Source organism: Rhyacophila brunnea, unplaced genomic scaffold (assembly GCF_057557595.1).
Source record: "Rhyacophila brunnea isolate RB1 unplaced genomic scaffold, BYU_Rbru_1.0 scaffold_3, whole genome shotgun sequence".
Lineage (NCBI taxonomy): Eukaryota > Metazoa > Arthropoda > Insecta > Trichoptera > Rhyacophilidae > Rhyacophila > Rhyacophila brunnea.
Genome location: NW_028232965.1, coordinates 34,906,397 through 34,930,164, shown reverse-complemented (window position 1 = coordinate 34,930,164; position 23,768 = coordinate 34,906,397). Strand labels below are relative to the sequence as shown.

The 23,768-nt window shown below is 37.2% G+C and overlaps 2 protein-coding genes across 2 annotated transcripts in view; one reads left to right on the top strand and one right to left on the bottom strand.

The window, feature by feature from the left end:
• LOC147068264 (maltase A1-like) overlaps nucleotides 1-23,768 on the top strand; it is a 79,857-nt gene that overhangs the window by 28,774 nt on the left and 27,315 nt on the right. The window lies entirely within an intron of this gene.
• The window catches only part of LOC147068265 (pickpocket protein 28-like), a 50,411-nt gene that overhangs the window by 22,157 nt on the left and 4,486 nt on the right, over nucleotides 1-23,768 (bottom strand). The window contains exons 2-4 of the mRNA XM_085952681.1: nucleotides 8,533-8,730; nucleotides 2,720-2,849; nucleotides 1,307-1,410 (exon numbers count right to left, since the gene is read on the bottom strand). Of these exons, the coding sequence (XP_085808807.1) occupies nucleotides 1,307-1,410; nucleotides 2,720-2,849; nucleotides 8,533-8,730 (432 nt within the window). The remainder of the gene's footprint in view (nucleotides 1-1,306; nucleotides 1,411-2,719; nucleotides 2,850-8,532; nucleotides 8,731-23,768) is intronic.

The following is a 23,768-nucleotide window of genomic DNA, read 5'->3' as shown; positions in this document are numbered from 1 at the left end:
TAACTGAGTTAGTAAAAATCAATAAATCAAAAATCAACACTTGCTGGATGTACATGCTGTGTTGTTTCGATACAAGGGATGCCATGTTGAAAAACAGTAAAATTTTTATTTTTTAACTACACTTCTCAAAATTGTTGTCATATCTGTAGCAGTTCCTGTACTGTATTTTCTCAATTTACGTTCAGGTTGCCAGAGAAGATACCGTTATTCTGTAAAACTTTACATTTATTTTATTTAAGAATAAAAACTTTAAAAGCCAGGGCTCGAAATCGACCGGAGCGCCGTTCCAGTTCATAAAATGCCCAAAACAATCGCTCCGTCTCGTGGAAATATTAATTTGACCGTATGAGTTAAAATGTGCACATATTATATCCATATAATATAAATTTTAGCACACTTATTTTTATAAAATACACATTCAATTAGATAACGTTCCGGTTCGTAAAAATTTCCTTTTCGAGCGCTGAGTAAAATCAATTGAAATATTATCCAAAACCACGTCAAATTATTGTCAGGTCGGGGCACTGAATTGCGAATGATGACAGTAGTGCTAGTTATTGATTATTTACGAATGCCATACGTAATCTGTTCGCAGTAAATGGAGATTTTCGATTGAATATTTTGTTCAAATTAATTAATGTATTAGCATATTACAATAATCATCATTTTCTACAAACATTGAAGTTAATGGCCCCACCAAACCACACCCGTCTCGCATCATATCACGAGACCCTACATTTGGATGTGAAGCATCATTTTTTATGACTGGGAATGTCTTAGGAGCACCCAAGACTAAGGTCGCCATGCACTCAAATGTGCTTTGACTGAATTTACATGACTTTAAGTTACCCATGAGATGAGCATGTAGTGGCAATATTAAAAATTCTAGTAAGTAAAAATTAAAGCCAATACAAAATTCCCAAATATTCTAAGTGAAGAGATCTTCACGTTGGCAACATGACGCCGCAAATTTTCTAAATGCAATAAAATTGGCCTCGACCAAGTCGGACGGTCCGATGGGCGCAACAGCTGATTGAACCAACTTGAGCAGCTCTTCCCTTTCTGTACACATTTAGGACATTCCCGTGGTTTGCATCCTGTATTTCTCCGCCACATGGACATGTTGAACGGGTAACAAAACCAAGCTCAATTCTCTACCAACAGTTTACCATATAGCATTCGGAGTATAAGCAACAACTAGCACTACGATCGAGATTCTCAACTTCGTGACCCAACCTGAATATAGTTGGCCTGATAAATATTTAAAATAAAATATTCAAATAAATAAATATTTAAAAAGTCTTACTCCCAATCTTTAATATCAGGTCTTCTTAAAGTAACGTCAGTATAGTTAAAAATGGTCGCAAGGGTCTTTGTTTCTGAACACACTGTCACTGCAGGGTGGGAAATCTGAAATAATAAAATCTATTTATTCAAAATAAAATAATTTTTGACAATGGAATGCGCGTTTGCGGTCTGGAACAATATTCTCGCAAAGCCAAACACTAATCAAGCTTGACCAACTGTTTGGAAACGATCGATGATCGCTTCATAATATTCTGCTTCTTACACTTCCTTCAAATACCTGTCCTATGACATCGTTATGTTTAATGTTATGTATTTAAAGATTACCTAATCGCAACCATTTAAATGAGAAAACATATCATTAATACAGTTTTTCACCAGTAGTAAAAATGTGTTATTCAATTTGGAGAAAATCAGAGACTTTTTTCAAGAAATATATTTTAGATTTAAAACTGCTTTAAAAGAGAAACGTTCTAATTAATATTTTATTTTTTTATCTAGCAACATCCTCCATAACGTTCCTAATTTCTATTGTTTTTTAAAATGATATTTGGTTTTTTGTAATATAATTCTATCGAGACTTACTATGACGCGCTATCCGTTTCTCCGTGGACCGTCCTCCTCAATTAACAGTACGTCACATTTCAGTTCCTCGGAGTTCTCAACGACAGTTATGCCTCTCAAAGTTCCTTACAGTGACGTCCCTAAACAAAGTTCCGCTTTTAAGCAGACTTAGAATGCCATCCGTTTTTATTTTTAGTTTTAAATCGTCAGAAAATTTGCTAGGTACCTACCTATTTTATTATTTATTTTGAGTTATTTTGAAAGACAAATACACCGTCTATTGATAATAATTAGAGCATTTTCACGAAGCTTAGATTCAAAAAATTGTGGTTTTAGGTGGGGGACTGTTGCGCTGTCAGGCTTGGAGGCACCCTTATGATATTTTGGCCTGTGCGGTAACCCGCCTTAACAACATGTATTACAATGAGTATTACAATACAATAATGGCTATGTTTTCAGGTTTTCTATGATTCGATAATTTTTAAACTAATGTGTACATTAGTAAGTAGGTATACATCACAGAAAGTATTACCTTCTAATTTAAAAACCGCCACTATTCTCAAAAGTTGTCGCAGCCATGTATAATGTGCCGCCCCCTATGCGATGCATGACCTACCACGAGACATCACTGGTTACTTACGTCTCATTCATTTTTTTCTTTTGTATGTAAATCTAAATTTGTTGCAAACATTGATCACAGAGCATATAAAAATTACAAACAATGCCGCGACCAAAAATTGCTTCGAAATCGAACAATAGCCGGAATGCATCTATATAATATTATGCAATCCATTCATGAATCATTTTTTAAATTTATTTGTGTACTTATAACAGAAAATATATTTTTCACCTTCCAAATTGGAGTAGGAGTTTCAGATAAGGTGACTATCACAGGTATAGTCTGCCATTTGATCCATACTTGCATTATCAAATACACGCAGGCCGCCATGGAGAGACTAAACATTATGACCCACCATACTCTGTAACAAAAAAAAAATGAGATAATAATTGTTATTGTGTGATTATTCAAATATGTTGAACCTCTAAAGGAGATGAGGGAACAACATCAGGAGGGATCCAGAAAGGTTAGATATGGCCGACCTATAATATACCACACAAGCGTGAAGTCCGATAGTTTTGACGTAAAATATGACGAAAGCGACGTAATAGGATCCATGTAAGAGCAGTCGGAAATAATAGCGGTAACCATAATTATTAAATTTACACTAATTCGTGCACAGTAGACGAAATTGCAATCTGCGCAATTTCAAGGTTACGTTGTCCCACTAGTACGCTTGGTGCGTGGACCTGACTTTTGTGTTAGACCAACTTTACTTTTGAGATAGATTAGCTGATGTGAATAAGACAACGATGTAGAATTATTTCCAAGTCATACATGTATATTATTACAAGAAGATATGACGAAGATTTATATCATAATAAATACTTAAGTACCTAATATAAAAACTTAAAATAATCTATTAATTAATACTTGCTTTAAAAATGCACGCCGGTTTATAAGTTTTCAGTATTAAACTAAAGTAAATTGATGTAGAAAATTGAAATTTTTTCAATATTTTCGGGCAACGACCACAATATCAATCCTTAAAACTAATGTTAAAAGCCATTCATTGCGGTCCTTTTAATTAATATTTAATTACCACATTTAAATAACATGCTAAGTATATCATTAACACCAGTTGCGTTGGACGCAGCGAATGGGTCAATGACTGCATTTAGTTTGAAAGTTTTGATATGAACAAAGGCGGTTCTGAATACGAGGCCCATAGTATAAGGCGCGAACATTATATTCCCTAAGGATACAAACTTATTCAACGCCGTTGGCGTAGACCAAAAAAATCATATCCACGAGAGATAATCTGGAAAGTTGTGATCTGTACATGTCCTTCCACTTCCGATCTATGGAATGTGTCACTCCTAAGCAACGCGCGATCTTCTTGCAGTGCAATGTATGTACAAGCTTTCCTCGGTACTGCCCGCTTTACCGTAATAAATTTTATGAACCGTTCATTCACGCCGATTATTATGCCTAGTTCAGCCGAAGATCTGTACCTACGTGAACAATGTTTTCTATCCGAGGTGGAATACAAAATACATGAACAATTGACTATTCTTCCTTATCATGTCCACTCCTTAGCTGTTGCATATGGCACCTCGTTCCGAGTCATCCAGAATTAGGTTAAAATTCATTTTTGACATCCGCATACGAGGCTGAGTCAGATCCAACGTCTCTTCTTCGTGTGTATAGTTGGATATTTCCCGAGAAATCTCAATCTCGAAATTCGGGATTTCCAGAAAAGAATTCTCGAGAGTTCACGAGAAATCGGGAAATTTAAAAAAACCTGTAAAAACCTAAAATCAATGTAAAAACAGACAAATTCCAAAAAAAATATGATTTTTTATTTATGTAAGAAGACAAACAAAATAGAAGTAGGAAAACAAAAAAAATTCAAAACATTACTTATTAAAATAGAATTTCAAAAATTTTCAATTTCAATCGCTGCGTCTGACAATCGCGTACGCTTTTGAGACACAAAATTGCTCTCATTTTGAGTCGACATTGGCTTAATTGTGTTAAATGCTTCGATCATTCCTTGAACGTTTTATGTTTTCTGTCCACTTTTTTCATATAGAAAATCGTTTTTTTTGTCAATTAAAATTTGATAATAAAGAAATCCCAAATCCCGAGAAAAGATTCGCGAAATCCGGAATTTCCCGTTATGTTATGTTGTTAAATGAATTTGAGTGTATGGGCTATTTTATAGACACGTAAATTTATTTTGACAGCAGCTGTCAGTGGTAAATGGTAATACAGAAGGGGGCGAGTTCATAACAAAAGTAGTATATGGTTAAGGATTCCTTAACTCTATAATCTATAGTTACCAGATGGATTTCGGCTATTTACCAATTTTACTGTAAGTACGAATTGAGCATTACACCCATAGCTTATAATTATCTTCAAATGAGAATAAATTATACTGATGGTTTTATAAGTGCGTTTAAAAATTAATAAATACAAAAAATCTTAACACCACTGCACATATGTACTGAAATATGACTATATTCTAAAACATTAGAGCGAGAGGTTTAAAAGAATACTATTCTATGTAATAAAAATACTTTTTGCAGTCATCAAATGTTTAAAATAATTATAAAGAATAATAAGGCTTCAAAATTATATAAATAGATTATCTACAACGTTTAAGGTATGTCCAGGATCATGCTTTGAAAATAGAACAAAAGCTCCATTTTGACCTACGCTGACCATGTCCCCCCTTAAATTATTAGCAAGTGCAAGTACGTTCCTACTCCAAGACATGTACTGTTTAAAAAAATCGGTTAAGCGTCAATTACATTGAGCTTTTTTACGAGCTGATTATTGGCAAATTTATAATCTGCCTGTAAATTCGCCCAGTGTAATCATCGAACAAGCTAATAAGCAGGTTGTAAACACTCCACCGAGAAAAGTTGAAAGCCGGTCAACTTTATAAGCTACACGCCGGCTTGTGGGCGTATCGCGTCTGCGCAGTAGAGCGTGGTGGTGGAAAAACGAACTACTCATTTTGAAATTTACCTTTTTGACGTTTAATGGAAACATTATTATGGAGCGTAGCGACTTCCCGGCAAAAAAACGAACTACGTTCCGTCAAAATCGCTCGCTGGCTTGTGGCTTATCAGCGAATGGAAAATTTTGTGTGTAATCATGAAATCGCAGTAGCTGAACCGCCCGCTTTTAAATTTGCCAATAATCAGCTCATAAAAAAGCTCAATGTAATTGACGCTTTAGGTACATGTTTAAACACGCGCGACATGATCTTACTCCCTACTTCAGTTTAAGTTTGTCAATTTATGGCTACGGCCGTATGTTGTAGCTTAACTACTGGGGAATGCCAAAAGAAATGGCGTATTTCAAAAAAACACTACCTTATTCTTAGGTCAATAATTATTATAAAGCAATCATTATTCGTAGGATGTTTATCACACTTGAATGGTCAAAGACATAACTTATAATTAGTATCTTTAGAATTATCTTCAAATGTGTTAATCTTGCCGATTTTTGAATAATAAAATACCCAATTCTTGTCAAATTTGGGATCACAGAGATTATCAATATAATTTTTTATCGTAAATATTTCACTATAATAATGTCGATATAAATTATATTGATGGTTTTATAAATTCGTTTAAAAATTAATAAATGCTAAAAATCTTAACACCACTGCACATGCACGTACTGAAATATGACTATATTCTTAAACATTAAAGAATATTATTTTATGTAATAAAAATACTTTATGCAGTCATCAAATGTTTAAAATAAATTTAAAGGATAATAAGGCTTCAAATTATGTAAATAGATTATCTACAACGTTTAAGGAATGTCCAGGATCATGCTTTGAAAATATAATAAAAGCTCCATTTGACCTACGCTGAGCATGTTCCCCCTTAATAAACCTTTATAAAAATACTTAATTGAATGAAAAAATATTTTCTCGCTTGTAGTATGATTAAAATAACATGGAAAGGCACGATAAAAATAGACACAGCCAAATGTATTTGTTGCACGCAATAAAGCGTAGAAAACTGGGACATTTGGGACACATACAATGTGTGGTAAAAAATACAACTTATCACACCGAAGAGAACTCCATAAAAGGATGTATTGGCAGAGTGCTGAAGGCATCGTTGCTGAGGAATCTTGAGTGCATGACCTCGTTATTCTGGCCAGTGGTCTCAAAGGTGAGGATCGCGTTGGTGATTGCTAAACTTTGTAGAGAAGACGGCACTTAAAAATAGTTTATTCCAAGTTGAGTCATCTCACTCATCTCTGTGATAATAGTATGTCATATCTCAAACATCTGATCGGCTTAATTAGTCATATTAAAGAAATGTCAATGGTCAATGATACTTCAAATCAAAATGCGCAAACCAAAAATACTAATACAACTTGTCCCCCGTCATGGTAATTTAGTTTGCCAATTTATTTCCACCTATGGCCCCCACAGAGGGGGACTGACAGAGCTCTAACCTGGGGACCCAGGATCAGAAAGTTCCGGCGTGATGGGTCAACCAAATATTATGTGATATAAATGCATATTATAAATTTGCTCTAATAACAAAAAAATCCATAATTCAAATGGTGTATTCAAAGATCCTGGTCTGGGGACCCGCTTCCATGCCCATGCCCCCACGACCATGTTGACACCCACTGGATTTTTTTCTAAATATTCGAAATAATAATGTAGACCAGTGTATTTGAGATATTTTTATTCGTTAATATATTATTATTATGTATGAGCATAGCAGTAGCGAAGGGTGGAGGCAGGCTGTTAAGATAAGCCATAAATAGTGCACATTAAACTTTGTTAGTCATACGTTTTTGTTTTTATTATACTAATACTACAATTTACAAATGGAGTTGGTTAGTTTTTAAACATCAATTAAACCCTCTCTAAATCAAACCATTAAAGTTTTGATGTATTTTGGGCGATATGACAAAATTGTGCACACTTTTCAATTCATACTTATTTGTTTTTGTTGGATTAACAATATGTACATATTATTAAACACATTGTTAGTTCATTTGTTAAATTCGTTAAGCCCTGCCTAAACTAAACTACAATAGATAAAAAATACTATTATATCTATAAAATAATCAAAGTTATGAATGATTTAATTGAATCATTTTAGTTATTTTATAGATAGCTGAAGATTGTTTGACTATTATCTATTAAGGCTTGGTTTCGCTGGGTTTAATTGGATTTAAAAACTACCCAACACCATATATAAATTGTAGTCTTATTTCAATGAAGACAAATAAGTATGACTGATAAAGTTCAGTTATGGCGGATCTTAACAGCCTACCTCCACCCTTCACCATTGGAGCATAGTAGTCATAGACATAGTCATGTATAAATTATAGTCTGCTCGCCAGTGGGGGAAATAACTTTTATATACGATAAAATGAAATCAGTAAGAGAACATCAAGATTTTTATGCGTTTGTGACCTTCGAGAGCCATTATATTTTTCACACACGGCATCCATTAGTATTTCAATGATTCGATATCACCTATGGGTTGAATTTTAACTATCTACCTAATTATTTGGAGCCATGCTCCGAAAATGTGTCACCCAAAATATGTACGTTTGCAAAATAGTTATTAATAAGCAGTCTCACCATTTTTTTACAGGAGAGCAAAAACAAAGTTTGGAAATCAGTTTGTAAAGTTCGTTTATACAATAAGATATTTTGAAGTATTATACATCAAAATAAGCGGATTTAGCATCCCAACACAAACCTTTCATCATTTCTTTTAAAAAGTTGAAGTTTAAATTGTTATCTTGCATTTTAGTATATATAATATGTATTTGCCAGTTCAATCTTTTTTTCACATTTGGTCAGATGCAGATATCTTTTAACATTACTTTGTAACCAATAAAGTTACAGCTCTAATATTTTTCCACATCAAAGAATGTACAATATGGAACATTATGGAATAAAACCGTCCGCCATACGTACTGTAATAAACTGCCGACGCCAACGATAAAGTTTTGCATTTTAATTTTGCTAGAAGTAAAGTATTATTTACCTAGTAACTAGTTAATAAATATATATAATTTATCAAAAAATATGTATATACCTTTCTATTATCGGTCTTCCATCCTCTCCTAAGTATTGCAAGCCATGAAGACTTGTGCTTGAAGTGTATTCCTTGAAATACTTGTGACATACTTTTCCCTTCGACTCGTTTTGTAAAGGATCAAGTCCCCCATTTTCTTCGACAGCTAAGGGGGCTTTTTTTCTAAGCAAATCTTCCTCTGTCGGTTCGTTATTTTCCCTACAAGAAAAAAGATAATTATTGGTAAGTATACTTTTCAAGGCATTAAATTTACATTTGATATGGATCTTGTACAAAAAACTAATAAAACCAGTCGTCATGTATGGCTCGAAGACTTGGTGTATGACTAAAGAAGAAAGAGTGTTGAGCTCATTTGATCTCACCGTGGTGTGTGGCATCTTGGGATCCATCAATGACACACAGTTTGGGAGTTGGGGTGGAGACAAATATGTAACTACGTATGGTTTATGTCTGCACATCGTACAGTCCATCAAATTGGGTTGAATTAGATCAGAGGTGGCGAACCTATGGCACGTGTGTCACTAGTGGCACGCACCAACAGCTCATTTAAGCGACATTTTATTGTTATTTTTACATCTTCACTTCGAAATATGCGCTACCGATTGAATTGAACACATTTCAGAAATTTTCCATGATTTCACAGGTACGTGACGTTTATATCCGATATATTCTTACATACCGTATACCATAGACTAATATACTATCCGTATACGATCGCCATATTTACTGTTGACGCCTAACAAAATTACATGTTCGTCGCTTAATACCATATAATCCTTTATTGACAGATAGAACTAATTATTTTTATTCAAATGTCACCATCTACACATTGGCGCACTTAATTTTTTTGCGGTGAAAAAACTATAATTTTGGAACGATTCGAAATCCTCCCATCGTCTGAAAACGCTCGCACTGGAATTATTCCATAGATAACGTAATTGTATTCCAAATTTGATTTTTTTTAAATACTTCTTGTGGCTGTTCATGCACTCTTTTTTATTGAATAATTACCTAGGCTACTAATTTCCATAGATTACAATATAGTCATATTAAACTAACAAAGTTGCCATTGCGAACAATGGAAGAAATAAATACGAATTGTTATAGTTGCTGCTGATATTATATTTATCCATTCATAATATCGTCATTATCATCATCAACCAAGATCAATTCACAGCTGGATGAAGGTTATCCCTTAGGTTACTCTTCTTGGACATATAAACTGCTATATTTTTTTAAATTTGTGATTTTATATACCTACCCATTTGTATCGTCATTATCGTCATCAACCTGTATCAATCCACTGCTGGATGAAGGCCTCTTTAAGCTGATCCCACATCTTTAGGTCTTAGAAATTCCTATTCTTATCAGAATTGATCTATAATAGACTCAGATATAATATGTAGGGTAAGGTAAGGTAATTTGACAGTATTTTGAGTAAATGTAAAAAATGAGCACTTAAAAATAAAAAGTTTTATTCTTTTTAAGGAATGACATAAAGATTATAATGTTAAAAATGTATGAATAGAAGAAAATATTGATAAAGTTATTTGTTTAAACGTAATATTAAACTTATTAATGTATCATCAATGGCTAGGTAATTTGGCAATAGGATATTTAATTTGGCAATAGGGGGTTAGGTAATTTGGCACTATGATAAAATATACAAATAATTAAAATATTATTTCGTTTATAACTAGGTACTATTCATCATTATCCGAATTCATGGATCCATTACACTTATCACACATGAAAATATCATCTTCTGTGTACTCGTCTTGGCAGCGTACATCATAAGGAACATAGCAAAACGAACACTGAAACCATGATGTAATACTTTTCTTTCTGACATCTGAGAGATACTCGGTATGAAAAATCTCAAATAATAAGTTCAGCATTTTATTAGAATTAGGCAAAAAAAAATTGTTATGCTGAAAAAAATAGCAAATGTATGTAATATAAACATGATAGGTAATTTGGCAATAGTCTTATTTAACTCAATTGTCATGAAATATCATTAAATATGTCGTAATACATATAACAGTATTTTATACTATCTAGAAATTAAATAAAATCGATAAAATTTTACCTTTGAAAAATTATTATAACGGGCGCTTATAATTTTGAAGTTAAAAAGTTAATATTTTCACACTATTAGCTAAGCAATCACAGCAAAACACTAAATGGTACATTCAAAATAATTTCACAACAAAAAACTACGTTTATTTCTTAATTGTACTATTATAAATTGATTTTAGTTGTAAAAGTCATGACATTACAGTAAATTAAATAAAACAGGTCTCCTTGAAATCAACAAAATACGTACGTTTCAACAAGACAAACGCTTTACTGTTTTGTACCAGCGAAGACGCGAGTGATAATCGTCGTCTGTAAATTATTTTAATATTATTAGATATTTTTCCATCTATCAGTGAGTCTTTGAAGCATATATAGCGATAGGTTATTTAGCAGTCATTTTTTCAAAAACTACTGCCGAATTACCTATACTGCCAAAATACCTTACCTTACCCTATTGCTTTATTATTTATCAACATTTGTCTCGATATGAATGTCCCGCACTGGGAAACTATATTGTTTATGGTTAATTTTGAATTCAAAATTTGATTTTTTAAATATTATTCTATGGCTGCAAGCCTTTATTTTTTATAGACAATGAAACAAAATAATGTTTAAATTTATTTTTTATGCTTCTAACCCTTTTCTTTTATGTAAATGGGACCCGAAAGAGATTAATATTTACGTCTGCAAGCATTTATTTCTTATAGACAATGAAACAAAACTAGCTGAGCCAGCTGGCTCTCGCCAGTCTGTCTCGCTAGGTCTTGCAGACAGCTTTTCGTCATAGTGACTTGGTGTTGGATTTTAATATAAAAATTGTAAAGCGTGTATAGACGGCGCCGTAGTTTTCCCTTCGGGATGGATTTTCATTCACGTCAGACAATTGAAAATTTAGCTGATTTGTCAGTTTTACGATCTGCATGTCGTCACTGCCAATACAAATTTGGAGTCATGTGCGTAGTCTATTGTGGAGTCTGGCCTTCTCAATATCTTCTGACACCATTTCAGGCTGCTAGGCCTAGCAGAACAGCTGGCAATCGCCGATTACTACCACTGTCATTTTAATTTTAATACAATATATGTGTAGGTATGTGCATTTAAATATGATAAATAATTATACATCTCAATCGTGATTATCATAAATAGCGATCCAATATAACGCGAATATTAATCTCTTTCGGGTCCCATTTACATAATAGAAAAAGGTTAGCAGCATAAAAAATAAATTTAAACATTATTTTTTTTCATTGTCTATAAAAAATAAATGCTCGGAGCCATAGAATAATATTTTAAAAATCATATTTTGATTTAAAAATTAACCTTAAACAATATAGTTTCCCGGTGCGGGACATTCATATCGAGACAAATGTTGATAAATAATGAAGCAATACATATTATATCTGATAAAAATAGGAATTTATAAGACCTAAAGATGTGGAATCAGCTTAAAGAGGCCTTCATACAGCAGTGGATTGATACAGGTTGATGACGATAATGACGATATAAATGGGTAGGTATATAAAATCACAAATTTTAAAAAATATTGCAGTTTATATGACCAAGAAGAGTAGAATTAGGTTGGGATAACCTTCATCCAGCAGTGGATTAATCTTGGATGATGATGATAATGACGATATTATGAATGGGTAAATATAATATCAGCAATTTTGATAAATATAGCAATTCATATGACCGACAGAAATTCAAACAACTTAGAGAGGCCTTCATCCACCGGTGGATTGATTCAGGCTCATAATGATAATGGAAATATAAATAGATATAATATAATATCACCGATTTTGATAAATACAGCAATTCAAATGACAGAAAGGAGTAGAATCAGGCTTGGGAGGCCATTATCTAGCAGTAGATGGGTTCAGGTCAATGATGATAAGGACGATAGAAATAGGTATAATATAGTAGTAGAATCAGGTTGCGGAACCCTTCATCCAGCAGTGGATTGATCCTGGTTGATGATGATGACGATATGAATATGTAGATAAATGAAATATCACCGATTTTGATAAATACAGAAATTCATATCACAGAAAGGAGTAGAATCAGGCTAAGAAGGTCTTTATTAAGCAGTGGATTGGTTCAGGTCGATAATGATGATGATGACGATATAAATATGTAAATAAATATAATATCACCGATTTTGATAAATACAGAAATTCATATGACAGAAAGGAGTAGAATCAGGCTAGGGAGGTCTTTAATGAGCAGTGGATTGGTTCAGGTCAATGATGACGATGATGATAATGACGATATGAATATGTAGATAAATATAATATCACCGATTTTGATAAATACAGAAATTCATATGACAGAAAGGAGTAGAATCAGGCTAGGGAGGTCTTTATTAAGCAGTGGATTAATCCTGGTTGATGATGATGATGATGATATGAATATTCAGATAAAATATATAATATCACCGATTTTTATAAATACAGGGATTCATATGACATAACGGAGTAAAATCAGGCTAGGGAGGTCTTTATTAAGCAGTGTATTGGTTCAGGTCGATGTGATGATGATGATGATGATGACGATATGAAAATGTAGATAAATATAATATAACCGATTTTGATAAATACAGAAATTCATTTGACAAAAAGGAGTAGAATCAGTCTATGGAGGTCTTTATTAAGCAGAGGATTGATCCTGGTTGATGATGATGATGATGACAATATGAATATGTAGATAAATATAGTATCACCGATTTTGTTAAATACAGCAATTCATATGACAGAAAGGAGTAGATTCGGGCTAGGGAGGCCATTATCCAGCAGTGGATTGGTTCAAGTTGATGATGATAAGATGGATAGAAATATGTATAATATCACAAATTCGTTAAACCAATAGTAGTAGAATCAGGTTGCGGAACTCTTCATCCAGCAGTGGATTGATCCTGGTTGATGATGATGATGATTATGATGACGATATGAATATGTAGATAAATAACATTAGAAATTCAATACTGTCAATAATACAATCAACATAGAGAGGCCTTCATCCAGCAGTGGATTTATTGAGGCTCGTGATAATAATGGCATTATATATAGATAGGTAGATAATAATATAATATCACTGATTTTGATAAATATAACAATTCATGTGTAAGTAAGGAGTCGAATAAGGCTGAGGAGGCTTTCATCCAGCAGTGGATAGGTCAAGATTGATGATGATAGGGACGATAAAAATAGGTAGATAATATACAATATGACTCATTTTGATAACTATAACAATTCGTATTAATTTCTTTCATTGTTTGCAATGGCAACTTTGTTAGTTTAATATGACTATATTGTGATCTATGGAAATTAGTAGCCTAGGTAATTATTCAATAAAAAAAATAGTGCGTAACAGCCACAAAGAAGTATTTAAAAAAATCAAATTTGGAATATCATGTTATCTATGAAATGGCGGACAGTGGCGCACGCTCCTGTCAAACGATATTATACGTAGTGAATTGTACCAGGATTATGGTTTTTTCACCGGAAAAATGTGCGCCAATGCCTACATTCAGCGCTCGAAATGGAAAAGTTTACGAACCGGAGCGCACGACAGTTTTATGAAGAAAAGTACATAGTTAGATAGTTAGAAGACATAGTTATCAATTTTTTTGTGTATTTCATAAAAATAAGTATGTTAGATTTTTTATTATATGGCCTATCTAGCTCAGACGGTCAAATTATTTTTTTCCACGAGACGGAGCGATAATTTTACCCATTTCAGGAACAGGAACGGCGCTCCGGTGCGCTCCGGTCCATTTCGAGCCCTGCCTACTGACACGGCCCCAAAATGCAGGCCATCAGCCGGCATTTTTTCTTAATAAATTAGTGACGTCACAACTTTTCGATCCGACCGTGAATGTCGATTTTACTTGAAAATACGTGCCCTATCTCTAAACAAAGCTATAAGTAATTGTGTATTGAGTCCCGTAGTACAATCTGAGTGACTTATAGCCCCTCAGAATGAATTACGGATGAATTTTCTTTCAAGGGGACCAAATGGTCTTATAAGGTGGAATGTAAGTAATTGAAATGTATAGGATTAAGGTTAAAAATAGATAATAAATTGTAAACGACTTGTGGGATATCATTTGCTAAACATTGTAAATAAATGTCCATTTCTATTTAATCTGATTTTGAATTATATAAAAATAAATTTTATTTTTCCAAATTTAGTCGCGATGTTTTCGCCGCGGCCAAAGTCGAATACCTTAAATAAATAAATTATGATATCAAATATTGTCGTAATTAAAAAGTACTGATTACACACACTCAATTTAAATAATAAATTAATATTTCGAATTGTAATAAAAAGGGTACCAATTTAAGTACCTACTTTTGTAAAAGTTAAATGAAGGAATTTCGAAAATGGAAATTCTGATAATGTAAGTCTAAGGACTCGGTTGCTCTCTTAATTTACAAATAAAAATTATTCTTTAGATCTGTCAATTAACCCCGACAGATCAATATTAAATTACCCGAAATAGGTAATTTTCAAACTCAATAAATGAAGACTTGTCATGGAAATTTAGATTGAAACTAATGTAATAACTTTAAGTTAAAGTGTTCTATAAATATAATTGAATAAATTTTAATCGCAACCCTTTCCGGCTATCCGTAATTAGCCCGCAAAAGTTCTGCATAAAAGAAACGGACAAGTTTGTTTTCTACCACACACTTCTCGTCTGACATACGTACCGACAACACCTCTCTGCAGCCGCTCCGATCTCAGCCTTCACTATTGAATTAATTCTGCAAAGATTATTCAGTACTGTTATCGCACCGGACTCCAGATACCATCGAATCGCCGCTATCATCGCCAGCCTGAGGATTTCTAGCAGACATTTACCTGCCGCTGAACAGTCTTTTTAAAGATAATCGCCGACAGCCGACTAACCTAGAATCTTCGCCCGGGCCTTCATAGTGGAGAATCGACCCGTCAATCGTGTCCAGACCTGAACTGCGCCCCATTCGCCAACCCGCCCAACCAATCACATATACCTACCTACTATCCACCTCCCAGTGAAGTGCTAAGCCGCGAGCCACTGCTTTCGTGTGCTCCAAAGTGTTGTGCTTCGAGTGTATCCGTGGAGTGCAACGCTGTCAGTTCCGGGCAGTTCTGTGTTTTTGTCGTGTGCGATCCGAGTTTACCTTCATCCCACCGGAGTTGTCGTTGTCCCGGATTGCATAAATCGACGGCGGCCCCGTTCAGCTCGGTCCAGCCAGTAACAGTGCCCCAGGGAGACCACCGGACCACCGCGCCTCAGGAGCCGAGGCTACAGCTAAGCTATCTCTCACTCTGTTTATCCTATTCATTTAAATTTCACTCTTGTCCGTACATTTTTACTATAAATTCATCAACTCGCATAGAATAAATTAAATACCTATAAACTTTAAATTCTTTCAAACTTACAAAAAGCACAGAGGCTTCACCTACCTGCTTTTGTAACAATAGATTCGCTCGGTCCGTCTGACCCTTTTTACGCCGCGCACCCGTATACCGATAAAATTCCGAAAACCTCAGCTCGCCGACGAGACCCTTTCTCAGCCCCTTTTCCAGCCCCTAAACTAATACCTAAAACTTCCATCATACCTACCAAACAACCCATCCAACCCTCCCCCCCTACCTACACCAACCCCCTTACCCACCGCGCAACAACATTGCGCAATATTTTCAAATTAATTTTCGCGCCCTTTAATTAATTAATATTTGTTTTCTACTTATTGCACAAACTTGGATTGCGCATTACCAACCCTCCCCCCTTACCTACCGCGCATTAACCAATTGCGCAATATTTTTACTTGTAAATTTTTAAATTAATTTTCGCGCCACTTAATAATCTTAATTCCTACAATATTGCACAGATTGAATTGCGCAATATCATTATCAACCCTCCCCCCCTACCTACTCCGACCCCCTACCTACCGCGCACTAAAATTGCGCAATAGCATTAAACTCATTTTCGCGCCGTTTATCAACAATTCTATTTTCTACAACATTGCACAAACTTGGATTGCGCAATATCTTATCTCACAATATTGCACAACCTAATTGCGCAATTTTTTAATTTTTAATTTTTAATTTCTAATCTTTAATTTCCTTCTTTTTTTTTTTATTATTATTCTAATTTCTAATTTCTAATCTTTACAAATTTTATCTCCTTTAAACTCCATAAATTAAATTAAAATACGATGGCACCATCAAATAAAAATAAAAAAACCACCAATAAAACGGAATCACTCCTGCAAATGTTCACAACGATGATGGCCACCCTCATGGCCCTGGAGCCGAACGAGGTACCGCCCGAGTGTCAGTTCCTATATCAAATGAAGACAACCGAACTAAACACTAAACCAACTTCTCCCCCAGGTACACCAACAACAACAGGACGCCAGACCAGGAGCACCTCCAGGAATAAACAACCCGCCCCCCCCCCCCAGCTCCCTGACTCCCAAGCTACCATCACCCCAGATGAAATACACAACTTGGACTCAGAAGAGGAGGACAGCCTTATTAACTCCTCCAATTCCACAACCTCCCCCCTCACGAAGGAGATCTGCAAAAACAGGACTCCCAAAGGATTGGAAACTATCATTGAGAACGAAGCAACTTCCCCGCTCAACCACTCCACCCCTATACCTCTGGGAAAAAAAGCGCGTGCAAGAATGGAGCACAACGAAAGCAGGAAAAACGCCTCGAGCTCCTCAACCAGCTCGCCCTCGCCCCAAGGCCCCAATAACCAAATGACTCCCCCCACGAAGAAGACCACAACTGACCCACCACCTATCTCACCATCACTTCCTTCCAGCGCTTCATCAAGCACAAATTCAAGCCCAAAAACCCCCGTCCCAACCACGATCTCGTCTGCACCTGTCAACAAGACGATCAAAATCCCGCCCATTGTCCTCCATGACAAAGCCACCTACCGGAAATTTCAAACATACATGTTCCGCATAGGCAAGCCAATAGCCGATGCTGTTGACACCCAAAAAGGAATCAAAGTCACCCTCCCGTCAATGGATACCTACAGAAAAGCCCAAGACCACCTCCAATCAGAAAAGATCTCGTACAACACGTACGATCTCCAGACTCAAAAACCCTACAAAATCGGGATCCAAAATTCACCGAGGAAGAGATCCTAGAGGAACTTACGCAAGTCCTCGACTACCCAGTCCTCAAAGTCCAGAGGATGAACAAAGGACCAAACAGGACCCCCATGCCCCTGGTCTTATTAGATGTCGAGAAGACTGAGCGTGGAAAGGAAGTTTACAACCTAACCGCGATCTGGCAGCTCCGCATCCAGGCCGAGCCACCGAGACGAAAAACCTCCGCCGGGCAATGCCATAAATGCCAAGGATACAACCACTCAGCCATGAACTGCTTCGCCCCCCCCAGATGCGTTAAATGCGGAGAACAACACATCTCCTCCTCCTGCGCACACACGAGGGAGATGGGCCCCGCGACATGTGCAAACTGCCAAGGACCGCATCCTGCGAACTTCAAGGGTTGCCCAAGACGACCCGGCAATCAAGGATTTGCCAGACGCCTGCCCCCGCAACCACTGATGAGCCGGCCAGTCCAACGCCCAAACACCTGGGCCACGATAGCGGCCTCTCAGATGAACAGCGCCCCCCGAACCCAGGACATCCCATCCACCACCACCAAAGCCCCCGTAGCCCACCCATCCACTTCCACCTCCACCTTTATCACCCTCCCACAGGATCATCCACAGGTACAACATATATTGATGCTGTCCCAAAGGATGAAGGCCCTGTCGGAAGAAGTCAACGCCTCGCTAGAGCTAATCTGCCCAACCCTCTATGGCCGGTAAAATAAAACCAACATCACTTCAGACCGCGATCTGGAATACTCGAGGTTCACTCCTCAAAGACAAACACGAAGTCCGACACTTCCTGCGTGAGCACGACATTGACATACTTCTTGTCAATGAAACATGGCTCAAACCCTCGCACCATATTAATATACCGAACTACACTATCCACAGAACCGAAAGACTCACTAAAGGTGGCGGAACAGCCATCATCGTAAAATCACATATCGAGCACTGTTCAATACACTCTCAGCCACCCGCGCGCGTCTCACGTCCGGCTATAGAATCTACCTCGATATTAGTAACCACTAAGAATTACGGCTTAGTTAAATTCACAGCTATCTACTGTCCTCCGAAACAGAAACCCACCAGGTCAGATTTTGATAACTTATTGGACACCAACAATACTCCCACAGTCATTGCCGGAGACTTCAACGCCAAGCATTCCGCTTGGAACAACCGTAAGTCAACGGCTCGTGGAGTAGTGTTATACGATTTCATTCAAGCTAGCCAATCAGTGATAGTCGCACCTCTGACGCCCACCAACTTCCCAAACAGAGGCATGCCTAGTATTCTCGATTTCGCTATCATCCGTAATACCAACTACATCCCCATCATTCGTACGGTAGATGAACTAAACTCCGATCATAAACCGGTCCTAATGTTCCTCGGGGATGCATTGGACCCACTAGCTACGACACCAGACTCCCAAAGATATAAAGTATCCTGGGAAGACTTTGCCATTCATCTGGAGGAATACCACACGATTCCATTAGATCTCTCGTCAACACCTAAAATAGATTCCGCAATAGGGGAACTGACAGCCTCTATAAACGAGGCAATCAAGTCAACTTTGATCAGTCAGACTGATACCCACAGAATGGATATGCCTAAATCCACCAGACTTAAAATCACGGCGAGAAACCGCGCCAGGAAAATCTCCCAAATCCTGGGGGACCAACCCTCTTTCCTCAAGTTTAAGAAACTAAGGAAAGAGGTTCGCAAACTAAACGCCACACACGCTAGTGAGACCTGGAACTCCAAACTCACAGAGTTACTTAAGGGCAGTGACCCCTTCTGGAAACTCTCTAAAGCCCTGAGGATAAAGAAATGTCCTATCACTCCTCTGAAAGCCCATAACAAAATGGTCTTCACGACTGGAGAAAAACTCGAGGTATTTGCGGACAGCCTCCAAAATCAATTTAGACCAAACGAATTAGACACATCTAAAAGGTCCACCAGAAGACACCTAAAATCAATTGAAGACAGGGCCAGCGCAATCATACATGATAGAATAGATCCTCCACCACCTCCGATCACGCCAACCTCCACTCAGGAAGTTGAACATCGTTCAGCGCCAGGCAACGACGGAGTGAGCAACCTCTCCCTCAAGAATTTACCAGAAAAAGGCATCCTTGCCTTAACAGGGATCTTCAATGCCTGTCTAGAACTGCAATACTTTCCAGATTTCTGGAAACTTGCTGACATCATCCTCCTGCCAAAACCGGGCAAGGATCACACTCTCCCCGAAAGTCACCGGCCAATCAGCCTCTTCCCTACGATGAGCAAACTCTTAGAAAGACTCATAAATGCCAGACTTCAAATCATTATCCATGAGAAGAAACTCATACCAGACGTTCAGCATGGGTTCAGAGCCGGTCACGCCACGAACCATCAACTGCTGCGCGTAACAGAATACATAACAGACGGTTTCAATCACCATAAATCTACAGTTGGCTTGTTCTTAGATATTGCTAAGGCCTTCGACAAAGTTTGGATCGAAGGCCTCATTGTTAAACTCTCAGAGGCCGAAATTGATCAGCCAATTATTCAAATCCTTCACTCGTTCATCACCGACAGACACTTCGCAGTCAAAATGTTCGGAGAAAGATCCTCAATCAGACCTGCAAGCGCCGGAGTCCCACAAGGCTCCGTTCTCGCTCCGTCTCTGTATAACCTCTATACAAGAGACATTCCGATCCCATCAGACACCCCATTAGCCTCATGCATAATAGCACAATATGCAGACTATACAGCGATCCTCTCCCGATCGATGAATCAAGACAGAGCTACAGAACTAGTCCAAAGGGCGGCCGACCAGGTTTCCGCCTGGTGCGACAAATGGCGCATAAAGATAAACGCAGACAAGAGTAACGCCATTTGCTTCAGGCGCAACTTTAGGAAGAAACCACCTCCTAAACGTAAGCGCAAATTTCCACACCTGATAATGCACAAAACTAAAATCCCTTGGACCAATACGGTCAAATATCTTGGTCTAACGCTAGACACAGCACTCAACTTTTCAAAACACATTAGCGATAAAAGACGCCAAGCCGACATAGTCTTAGCTAAGCTCAAACCCATGATAGGACATAGGAGCAAACTTGCCTATCGCAGCAAGTTGCTATTATACACAGCTATCATTCGCCCCATTATGACCTACGCATGCCCCGTCTGGGCATTTGCCGGCTTAAAATTCATCAACAGATTACAAATCGTACAGAACAAAACTCTCAGAGCAATCACCAATGCTCCCTGGTTCGTCAGGAACACCACACTCCACAGCGATCTTAACTTGGAAACCCTCCAAACCCACATCCTCAAGCTCACGAAGCAATTCTACAGCTCCATCAACAACCATCCCAACACGACAATTAAAGACCTATTACATTACGACATACACGCTCACTATCAATTTGACCGACCAAGAAGGGTACTTCTACTAATGCCCCCCTCCCCTAAATAAATATCCTTTTTTCCTATATTCTTCTCTTTTGTATACTCTTTTCTTCTTGTACTTTTTTTATATGATTACAGATCCCTTGCCACTCAACCTAGACCGATCAACACCCAGGATGTCCGGATGACCCAGGAGGGTACTTCTATTAATTCCCCCCTCCCCTAATAAAATATCCTTTTTCCTTATATACTTCTCTCTCTGTTTATTCTTTACTTCTTGTACTTATCTATATGATTACAGATCCCTTGACACTCAACCTAGACCGACCACCACCCAAGATGACCGGATGACCCAGGAGGGTACTTCTAATAAATCCCCCCTCCCCTAAATAAATATCCTTTTTCCTTATATTATTTTCTCTTCCTACAGATTAAAACCACAGCGGAGGGGTTTTTGGCGGGTTGTGGGCTTGCTCACCTCCGGAGTTTTTCCCCCCTCTGCGGCTCAAATTTTGATGAGCAAACGGGCTAAGACCCGAAGTAACACACGATAAAGATGCGATTATGGATGCCAATCTTGCCTTTGGCCTTCTCTCGGTCTTCGTGGGAGCACCGGCTGGTGCGGAAGAAGATGACCCCGGCTCTGGATTTGGACTGGACGAACGCCAGACCCCACAGGCTGAACGCTGGACTCTGCAAAGCCGGACAGAAGCGAGATGCGGGGTGGGGAGAGGTTGGGGGCCTGTGACGGCGGCGGTCTTTGTTGTTGTTTGTTCAGAGGAAACACTTTTTAAATATACTTACTAGAGATTCCTTCACCCAGATCCTAAACCTGGTCTCGGTCGGTCGCGAAGCCGCCGAAGCCAGGTCCTCTCACTCCAATCATGCTTCACTCCAGATAGATACTTCATATAAAGGGGATAGACGCTAAAAACCGTCTAGGTGGCCCAAATGAATAAGCACATACCCTAAGTAAGTAAGTAGTTTTCTACCATTCTCTTTGCGAATACGTAGCCAGTCGGTAGTTTTAATGACTCACGTCTCTGTTACGTATTATTTTTAGCGAAAATATTTTCATTTTTCTTTTCCGTTAGCTCGATAAACGAACTAACAGATATTTGGACAATTTGTGTCGAAAGCACTATAAGCACTTTCACGATTGTTATCAAACTTGTACCGCCTATAGGTATTAATTAATTATATATTTTTATTCTATTGAATGATCATAATTTTCCGGAAAAGCCGGGAAATAAACGGCTTTTCTATGATTGGTCCAAAACTTTGGCCATTAGCTCTGTGGAGGAGGTAGAACGATCTCCCATTGGTCCATATTTCGAATGACGTCAAAATCTCGGGTTTTTCCCGCTGTGAGCCTATATAACGTCCTGCATTTCATGTACCGTCAGTCGACGATTTTTCCATATTCCCGGAAGGTTGTGCCCGGAGGCGATCCGAATTCGCTTAGTTTTGGATATTTCTCCGATATTCATTCGGGAGATATTTCGGTCGCGCCGTAGTCTGACGTCACGGTGGATGACGTGTGATTCGAGTTGTCAATCGATAACGTAAATAATACTGCGTCGTATCATCGTTAGCGAGGTTATTTCCGCGATATATTTTTTTTGAAAGAGCATAGCTCCTCAAAGTTTACTATCGGCGACTCATAGTTATAAGTGTGTGATCGTACATAAATTAAATATAAAATAATTATAATTAATTAACTTTACTTAATAATTAATTTAAATAAGATTTATAAAATAATTATGCTATTATTTGAAATTAAACTAAAGTGTATAATTGTCGATTATAATTAATTAAAAAAGAAATTAAATTTATTTATCGAGAATAATTTAACAAATAATTTGAACTGAATTACCAAAAGGAGTTTTTTTTTATTTTGAAAAATAATCAACGAAACATTTTATGAAAAACATCTGATACTAAGGAAAGTGACAGATAGTCAGCTGTCTTTGACATTTACGTGAATATTTACGAAAATAAGTTCGATTTGAAAGGCAATCAGATAATTAATGATCTAGGCACTAACCTATCGCTAGGTAGTGGTCCTAAATAATATAAAGTTAAATAATATTGATTAAGTGTATTCCAAAAGTGTCAATCAAGAACTTTAGTTGATCACCCTCTCCCCGAATAGTATCGAGCTAGCCAAACAAAGGTTCTTAATCGGTCCGAGGGCAGGACTGGTTGTAGATAAAGTACCTTTGAGACTGTTCCAGGACCGGGGTGAACGTCACTACATTACGATATTTGAATAAAAATAATCGAATTCGTTTGTCAAACAAAGGATTAGAAGGTCTTAAGGCCATGCATTAGTTGAGGCACGGTCTAAAAAGATCGTCGCTAGGCGATGCGCGGATTGCGGGTGGCGGGTGAAAATGACGCCTGTCAAACGAAATATTAATTGTCATATAAATCCAACATACGTCCATTTTATGTTCTGTTTATTGTTCTATTAGTAACAATAATAATAATATATTCATTGACATGTTTTCTTTTTAAAGTAAATGGGTAACGTTTTTAGTCATCTTTACACGATTTTAGAATTAATTGACCCGTCGCCATCACGCAGCAAAGTGACGTGTTCCCGGGTCAACATTCTCTCAGTGAATGG